At 40.2% G+C, this 9,327-nt stretch overlaps 1 protein-coding gene across 1 annotated transcript; it reads left to right on the top strand.

Annotated features, from left to right (window-relative positions):
* Nucleotides 1–396: 396 nt before the first annotated feature.
* Nucleotides 397–8,557, top strand: LOC131089426 (hypoxanthine-guanine phosphoribosyltransferase-like). The gene is made up of 9 exons (XM_058034170.1): nucleotides 397–414; nucleotides 3,543–3,649; nucleotides 4,033–4,216; nucleotides 4,554–4,616; nucleotides 5,167–5,184; nucleotides 5,378–5,460; nucleotides 6,443–6,489; nucleotides 7,087–7,163; nucleotides 8,510–8,557. The coding sequence occupies exons 1-9, from the start codon at nucleotides 397–399 to the stop codon at nucleotides 8,555–8,557; spliced, it is 645 nt and encodes a 214-aa protein (XP_057890153.1).
* The last annotated feature ends 770 nt before the right edge of the window (nucleotides 8,558–9,327 follow it).

Below are 9,327 nucleotides of genomic sequence, written 5' to 3'. Positions count from 1 at the left end.
CACCTTTTACACACACACCACTCATTTACCACCTGCTCCAACCAAACATCTGATGTGTGTTTTCAGTTAAAACCCCACCTCAGATTCTACCTAGTCCTTCCCATTAATTTGATTCTTGAGCTTCTCTTTTGCATCTCCCTCGTTCCCCACATCTTTACTCTGATTGGTTACAGCAGGGCTCAAGCTCGTTTTATTTCTGGTTAATCTGATTAGGTAAGAACCTGGGATTGTGATGTCAGTGCATTAGCAGGAGGAAGTAATGCTTCCTGCAGGAAAGATGGCAATTTTGACCTTTTAGAAGCAAGTCATGGTCTGACTGGAAGATTAAAACAGAGCCAGCCAAACTGCAGTAATAACACCAACTGATTCTGCAGGAGCATCCTTCAAAGAGGGATTATGGCTCATGGACTGCAGGTAAGAAAGCATAATGTCCTTGTGTTTGGTTATGTGCCTGAAGGGAGATTTGGCTGGGGGGGAAAGGTCAGCTCCAGCAAAAATAGCAGAACATTGGAAATACTGACTAATGAAAGGCTTTGGTTCTCACATTTACTCAGCATAAAAGATGGCTTTCAGAGCAAAGACATCTTGATAGACTCACTTTTTTACAAATGCATGACATTATTTGACTTTATATTCATATTCTTTCATTCTGTGCTGACAAAATAATAGTTATGTATTTCTCTACTGTACAAAATTGCTGTAGTTAATTTTGTTGTTTTTTTCCACTTAAACTCAGAAACTTACATCAGTAATTGAACAGATGAGACTGAAACTAAATTAAATAACTAATTTCTCAAGTTATAAACTCATTATTCAAAAATTTAATGATTTTGCACGACAGTTTAGTAGATTGCTTTATTATTATGAGCTGTCACTGTATTATTCAGCATATGCCAAGGCAACATTCAACAATGCAAAGGCTTTAGTGAGCCTGTAAGGCAGGTTGCTGTGGTGATGGGGTGTTCAAACTGATGCAATCCTTAAAGTTCTGGTTTTGAACCTTTCATTAGGCTTTAAAAAATGCTTCACACAGAGGATATTGTTGTAGCAGATATTGTTTGTACCAAAGACTCACAATGAGCAGAGTTGTTAAACCAAGTAACAGCTACAAAGCTGCACTGCTGGAGTAGCTTTAAGCAGTAATGACTATTCACACATTTATGCCTCAAGATTACCCTTTAATTTCACACTGACATCCACACAGACAAACTCATCCCTCATTTGAGCTGAAGCAGTTGTGGTGTCACTCACCAAGTGCAGCAGGAAGCCCAGCTTTGGCAAGAAGGCTGACCTTTAACTTGCTGTGCAGGAGAAATGCTGTGCATTTATAACTGCAAAAGCAGATTGTAAAGCTGAAGTCCATTAAATACTGCAATCAGTATCACAATTAGGCAAAAGAAGCTGCTAAAAATTGCAGGGAGAATTATCACTGTGTTTAAGCTGCAGTTAAGAAGAATGCCATAGACGTGGGAATCTTGGAGACAAAATAAACCAAACCCAACAACAAAACAAAGGACACTTCTTATACTGGTGTCAGTGACTATCCTTAAAGATGCTTTTATTTTTTTTTTTTTTGATACTTCAAATTATAATGATATTTATGTGTTACTATAGTCTCAAATAATCATTGTCTTTGACCAATGCTTCTAATTAAGTCAGAATCTCATATCCTGCCCATGTATTCACCACTAGCAACCTCCCAGAGGCAGAAATGGGGCAGTTTGGAGCTGCATTGGGTCAATTGAACACCAAGCCATGAGCAGTTCTGCACTCACTAAAGCTGCTCTCAGTGCTGTGGCACAGCCTGACCCAGCTGATCCCAGCATCTCTCCACAATCAATGAGGCACGAACAAACCTGATCTAAAACCAATCCTGCACTTATGCTTTCACTTCACTGACTTCAGCCATGAAGAAAATAGTAACAAAACCAGGCAGAACAGAACTGCTGCCACCCACCCAGGGCCCAGCTGCGAGGTCATTCTGCGTGTTCTTGGAGCATTACGGCTGATCAGTTTTGAGTACTTGCAGAATATGCTTAGTCCAGTCAGGATCAGCTTCTATATCCACTGCCTTGTGCTACTATGATCTGTTCTCTGAAACTTCCTTTAACACCTGTCTCCAGTTTTATCTTTAGCTTTAAATGCAGGAAGCTATTCATGGCCAATTTAAAATAAATGGCAGTAATTGGTTATTTCATTTTTGGCTGCCATGAGTTTTGCAAGTAATAACCTACTACTGTTTTCTACAGTTCATTCTTCTTTTCTTCCTAAGCACTTATCTCTCCTATGCCAAAGAAAAGGAGAATTAAAAACAATTCATCTGTCTAAAGAGTTTGCAGGTGTTAAGTTGTTGTTAGCAATACTTTATGTTATTACTGATGAATCCATAGCTCTGAGCTTTTAGAAAAATGTTTTACTGAGTTTGGTGAAAGGTAACTGGTATGTAGATAACCTATTTTCCACTGTTGAAGCTTTGAGCCAGCTCTGAATTTTTCTTTCAGTTAGTTCTGTATTTTTAACAACAGCAGGGCAGTATCAGGTGTGACAAAACCTCATTTAAGGGGATTTTTCAACTTTATTTCTAAAACTTATATATTAATCTTATTCACATTTTTTTCTACTTCCTTATATGTTTTCTTGCCTGGTTTTTTACCACATTGTAAATGAACAAAGCATTCATCTAGGTCTTGAAGGGAGGTAGAATCCAAAGACACCAATCTGTTTGGGGCCAGAAGAGAAACCCAAATGGAGATTATGGATCTTCTAGACACACAGATATCTCTGGGTGCAACAGCCTGAAATCAGCATGTTGAATAAAGAACTGTAATGTGAAACCCTGGAGGCAAAAAGGGTTAGGGCCCAGATCTGTGGGACATAGCCCTGGCCAGCCCCAATGAGGAGCACTCTGCTCCAAAGGCAAACAGCACAACAGCTTCCCAGCTCTGCAGCTTCCCCTCTTCCCACTGCCATGCCAAAGCTTCTCCTTTGGGGTGAGCCATCTCCCTTGTCCTCTGAGACAGCTAATGGATGGAATGTCGAAAATTCAGCTGTGAATTCATGCTTGGGAAGCAGAGTTTTCTCTTTTACAGAATGGAAAATGATGATCAATGTAGAGCAGCACCTCAAAGTCACATGCTGACCTGTAATCCCAATCTCCTTTGCCTTACGTTTTAATTTTCACTTGTCTACCACACAAGCAAGCAGCTGAGCTCTGCAGAACAGCAAATGGAACAAGAGGAGAGGTTGTTATTGTTTTGGGTGGCTTTTTAAAGGAGTTGATGATGGCCAAGAATGTATCTCATAATGACTGGGGCAAATTACTTGTTTATCCATTCATAACTCCATTCACAACTCAGCCACCATCTCCTGAGTTATGAGATTGTCAACAGTTCTAGCAGAAAGATCAAAAACTCTCAGAAATATTTTTTATTTTGACACATTATTGGGGTGGAGGAATTTTTTCTTCACACTATCAGAGACTGGAAGCTTTTTCTCGTATGACTTTGTTGCTAGTTTTAGACTTACTTCCCTTTCCCTTGCAGATAAGAGATGAGGAAAGTGGCTACAACAAAAATCTGTTTTGCATTCCTAAGCATTATGAAGAAGATTTAGAAAGAGTCTTCATTCCTCATGGACTCATCCTGGACAGGTATGAGGGTAAACAGAAAAGAACAGGGACAGTGATGCCAATTTTTGTCCCTCCAAATGAAAAGACCAAGGTCCTTGCCCTGTGCAGCCCATGAGAAACATGGAAACCCTGCAGCCTAACACTTCTGTCCTAAAATCTAGTACAAGAGGGGGTTTATGGAGAGGGTTCCTCTGCAAGCTCAGTTAAGCTTCCATGTTCCCTCAAATATCTTTAAGACCACCTATCCTGCAATTTTAAGGTTTATTGATTAAATCAGCTTGTGCTGTGCAAATATGTAGCTAACTTTCCTATGACTTGCTTTGGTAACAATTTGCTAGCTATAAAAACAAAACAGCAAGACGAGAATTTTTAAACTCTTTTTTTTTTTTTTTTTTCTCTCACAGGACAGAACGTTTGGCTAGAGATATCATGCAAGACATGGGAAGTCATCACATTGTTGCACTCTGTGTCCTTAAGGGAGGCTATAAATTCTTTGCCGATTTGCTGGACCGTATCAAAGCACTAAATCAAAATGGTGATAAATCTGTTCCTGTTACCGTGGATTTTGTCAGAATAAAAAGCTACTGTGTAAGGAACTTTCTTTTCTTTGGAAAGTTGACTCTGTCCATAGACTGGCATTCTAAATACTGGTAGTTTGAGTTTATGCATACAAAAATTGAGTTTATGCCTATATTCTGTTCAAATTACGTTCTAAAAGGGAACTGATTTACTGATCTTCCCCAAAGGGTGGATATTACACATTCACTGGAATAGACATATAGCAGAATACTCAACATGACAAAGCCAGGGGCAGATCTCAAACTCCCTCCTCTTGCAAAAAGCAAGAGCAGCACACCTTTCAAACAAATACATAACACTTTTGGACATGCTTTATGTGACTTCAATCTCTTCTTTCTCCTTCTAGAATGATTCACCTGCAGAAAAAATCAGTTTTGTCGGAGAGGAACCGTCTACACTAAATGGGAAGGTATGAATTAGCATCTTCAGCTTTTAAAGGAAAACAACTGTTCTTGTGTATTTTCCATGAAATCCATATTTATTAAGATTTTGATACTGCATACTTCCAGCCACTTAACACTGAATTAAATTGCTGGGCTTTGAAACAGTGAATAATTCCCACTGATCTCAGTGGAAACTTGAAGTGATCAGTGATGACTGCTTCCAAAGATCCTATTCCCCATTTTAATCCCAGAATGCCCAGAAATGAACCTTATTAAACTGACTCATTCAGTGTGGCTCTAGAATACTACTGCTATACATAGAGCAATGTATAGACCTGACACAGATGCATTTATCATCACATTTTAAACTTTCATAAATAGAGAAAGACTCTTTGGAAAGCACCAAAGTAAAGTCATTAGTAAAAGTAACAATCTCCTCTGAAAATCAATGCAACTTCTTTGTAACTGAGGGTTTGGGTTTAGTGTGCTTTTCTTGGCCGTATAATTTGCAGAAAATTGGCATTTAAGTATTTTCTTTTCTTTTCTTTCCTTCTTTCCCTATGTAATCTCTTCCAGAACGTGTTAGTAGTAGAGGTAAGTATGACTGAACAAGGGGTGGAATGACAGGGAATTTTTTTTCCTTCTTTTCAAATTAATACATATTACACATAAAATAATAATTAATTATGTTACTGGGCTGCCAGGTTGTTATGCTCTAATTTAATCCACTGACAGTCTGGTTTTCCTTTCAAACTTGAAAGATAAGTTATTTTTTTATCTCTTTCAGGACATTATTGAGACTGGTAGAACAATGAAAGCACTGCTTTCAAAAATAAAAGACAAGAAACCAAGGATGGTAAAAGTTGTAAGGTACAATGATATAGCCACTAACTAACATATTCAAATCATTTGGGTGAATAGTCAGTGTATGCTGACAGGTGCTTGTTTGGCTTGAAGTTTGGGGGTGAGGAAGCAAATGCAGGAAAGTAATCCTTATTCAGCTGCTGAAAAATTAAGTGTATCTTAAACTGGGAATTTTACCTGTGCACTACAATCTTCACTGCTCAAATTAATAAAAAAAGGTTTTATGGCTCTTTCCATGCAGTTATAAAGTCTGATGGATTCCTTGTTTCTTACTTTATGTTTGAAGGAAATTTATCTCTTTCCATAAGTTTTATAACATCACCTCAAGGTGCCTCAGTACTAGAATGACAACACTGAGAATATTTCTTAATATCCTCAACCACAGAAGTTTCCAGAATCTAAGAGTCTGTCAGCACTGGGAAGATGACTTCAAGTAGCATTCTAGATCTGCTTTTAGTACATGTCTAAAAGGAAATTTTGTGGAATATCCCTGTGTTTCTCAAGTAACCACAATGCTTTATAAAAACAGTTGCTTTAAGTATCAATTCTTCAGACAGTCCTCCTAGTGACTGTCCAGGAGGTTCTCAGTTTCTTCTGAAGTGCTCAGGCAAAGCAGGAATAGATGTAATTTTGCGGGATAAATTGTCCTTTTCTCCCTCCCTCCCCACTAAAATCATTACCAGCCACTCGGACATGCTTCCCCCTCTGTGCTATCCTAGTGTCCATTGCTGCATGGAAGGGCAAAGAGCTGAGACACAGGACTGAAGGGAACTGAATGCAAAGTCGAGCCACTCAGACAGAAAGATCAGAGCCTTTGCTTCTCCCTCCACTACAAGGCTGAACACTACTTCTTTCTGTGCAATAATCTCACATGTTTTAATTTAAGTGCACGATTTTAGAACCTTATAGAGAGGCATGGCAGAAGGGAAACCTACAACTTAGAGCAAGACATATTTTAAAAACCAACCTTCTCTGCTCTGCCTTACAGTCTCCTTGTTAAAAGGACAAGTCAGAGTCCAGGCTACAGACCAGACTGTGAGTATCATGTTTTTCTAGCATTTTTTTTCTGTATTTTCCAAAACACAGTCTTGGAATTTCACTTCAGGCAGCACATCTGAAAACTGGCACATAAGTTTCATGAAGGCCAAGAGAAATGGGGAGAAACTATATAAAAACTTGTGAACTAATGACCAACTACACTATCCTGAGGCCTCATGATCACCTTTTTTTCTCCTGAGTGCAGATTTAGCTACTTGATATACAAATTTAAATATTTAGATAGCAGAAACAGGATCAAGCTTCAACTGTGTTTTGCTCTGTTTTGACCCCAGAGGGTATTTGTTTTGACATCTGGCATTATTAAACTTGCTTTGTTTCCAAACTGAAAAGTCCTACTGAATCACAGTTCATCTACGTTCACTCAAGTAAAATCTCACTCCTTTTTTCCTTTCCCAGGACTAACTCATAACTAAGTTTTAAACAATTATTTTGTTAATAAAAATAATTCTCTTAAGACCTTAATGAAAAAGATGATGCCTTTTACTCTCAGCTCAAGTATGTGTTGAATACCAACTGTGCACTTAAAAGCGACTTACACCACTGAATTATAAAAAGAATTGTATTTTCTTGCAGATACAGGCTTTGAAATTCCAGATAAATTTGTGGTTGGATATGCTCTTGACTATAATGAATACTTCAGAGATTTAAATGTAAGTACATGCACATTCTTCCACTGCCAGGTTTCAGGTATCTACCTACCACAGGTACCTAACAGGAATATTTGCTTCTACTCAGAGCTTCTCAACAATTAAAAAAATCTTCAATTCCAGCTATAAACTTCCATTAAAAGAGCAAAACCAAAATTTTAAGGTGCCGAGTTGGTAATGCAATGTAGGTGCATAGGAAATGTTTGTGCCTCACCTTTTCCGTAAGTCTCATGGCTTGGCCATGCTGCAGGACATTCTGAACCCCAAAGATAGTGAGCAGTGTACAATCTGCAGCCCCATCTGAAAATAAAATACCTTGTATTTTGACTTTAATTTGATATTTGTCTGTCTTAGTTCAATCCTATGTTGCTCTTCTGTCACCAAGTCCTTAAAGTAGCCGTGCAGGCGCTCTGTGTGAAGATTTTCCACACACTTATGGATAACATGGCTGCAAGGTCTCTCTTCCCTTATTCCATTACAGCTTCCTTAGGCTGCACAGAGTAGTAGACTTGGAAACATCATAAACTAATAGGGTTGGTCTGTTTTCAAATGTCCTTCCTTAATTCTAGTTAACTTGGGAAGTTTTTCACTTCTAAGTCTTTTTACTAAGACAAACCAGTTCTGCTGAAGGCACAAAATCTGTGCTATTGCTCAGCAACATGAAGGCGAATGCAGTAATTTAACAAGCCTAAGTTCTTTAGGATATATAAACCTATATGATGCCTTGTGAAGGCTGACTTACAGGCTAGATGGATTTAAAGAACAAAGTAGGTACTTAATATAAGGCCTCAATGGATCCACCTTAGGCAGCACAAGAGCCCAGCCAGGGCTCCACCCAAGGTGAACAAAAATGGTCCCAAAATGCACGACCGGGCACGGGGTCTGTCACTGTGATCAGTTCTGCTCCATTTGCACATTGGAGTTAATTGTCCAATTACAACTTTAGGTTATTAAATCCCATCCTTCTTGTTTTTCTCTCTCCAGCCCACAGTGTTTGTGCTCTTGGGCCTGAGATTTGGATCATTTGTCCTTGGTGCCCAGCTGGAGCAGGAATTGTTTTGTCTCCCTACTCTGTGCAGAGAGCTCACCATCCCCTAATATGAAACTCAGAACTACACAGTAAAGCAGCACAGAATCTGGAAAATAGAAAATCTAAAACCTAGGGCATCATATATATTACAGATAAACTTGTAAAAAGTATTAAAATCTCAAGTTACAACAAGCAGGACACTTGCAACAATTATGATTCTAGTGTGTTTTTATTACAATACTGGGAATACAACTGAAAAATCTGTCTAGCATTTCATTTGAAGATAGAGATTGATAAATATTGTACTCTTTTCTTTTAGCACATCTGCATTCTGAAAGAGAATGCCAAAGAGAAATACAGAATGTGATAACTTCAGTCTTCTGGAGCACTGATTCCTGGCTGCAGATTAGGTGACAAACATTACACCAGGAAATTACTCTTGCCACTTGAGTGTCCCTAAGAAGAACGAGAAGCTAAATGTCAGTGCCCAGCACCTGCAGCTCGCTGATTCCCGCTTGTACTATCGCTGAACACAAACTGCTGAGACCCTGGGCTTTTCCCGTGCTGGAGGAACAGCCCGGAGCTGGGGCCGAGGCTCTGGCGACATCGAGCGCTGCCTCCGGGCCCGGGAGCGAACCCAGCCCGCTGTGCCCGGGGACCGAGGGGGCACCAGGGCTGGAACAGGCGGGGACTGAGCGGGGATACGGGCAGATCGAGGGCGGAACGAGAGGGAACCGAGGGGGCAACGAAGTGGGACCGATGCGGGACCAAGGCCCTCCCAGCGCCACCGGCCCGGCCCCAGGCTCGGTGCCGCGGTTGCCCGGTAACCGCGCCCGGGCCCTCAGCGTCTGTGACGGCACCGCTGCCTCAGCGCCCGCAGCCGCCCCGATGCTCATTCGCACTTGGCTTTTCGCCACGCGAACTGTGCGCAGAGGTTGGTCTCTACGAGTCTTGCGACTTCGTGGAGAATTGGTCTTTGTGAGCGACTCCGAAACTTGGAAAACAATTCACAGAACACTGGTTTCTGTGAGGGAGTCGTGAACTGGCAAAGCACTGCTCTTTGTGAGGGAGTCCTGAGTTTTGTTTGAAGGTAAATATTGACTCAAGTAGTACTTTCTGGTTTTGTCACATCTGAAA

This window comes from Melospiza georgiana, chromosome 14 (genome assembly GCF_028018845.1).
Source record: "Melospiza georgiana isolate bMelGeo1 chromosome 14, bMelGeo1.pri, whole genome shotgun sequence".
NCBI lineage: Eukaryota > Metazoa > Chordata > Aves > Passeriformes > Passerellidae > Melospiza > Melospiza georgiana.
The sequence above is the reverse complement of the archived record's forward strand: the minus strand, read 5'-3'. Positions and strand labels throughout refer to the sequence as shown.

Coding starts and splice junctions, on each gene's coding strand:
- LOC131089426 (XM_058034170.1), top strand. Junction 5,461..6,442: donor AGGATGGTAAAAGTTGTAAG/GTACAATGATAT, acceptor TCTGCCTTACAG/TCTCCTTGTTAAAAGGACAA. Junction 7,164..8,509: donor AATACTTCAGAGATTTAAAT/GTAAGTACATGC, acceptor CTTTTCTTTTAG/CACATCTGCATTCTGAAAGA.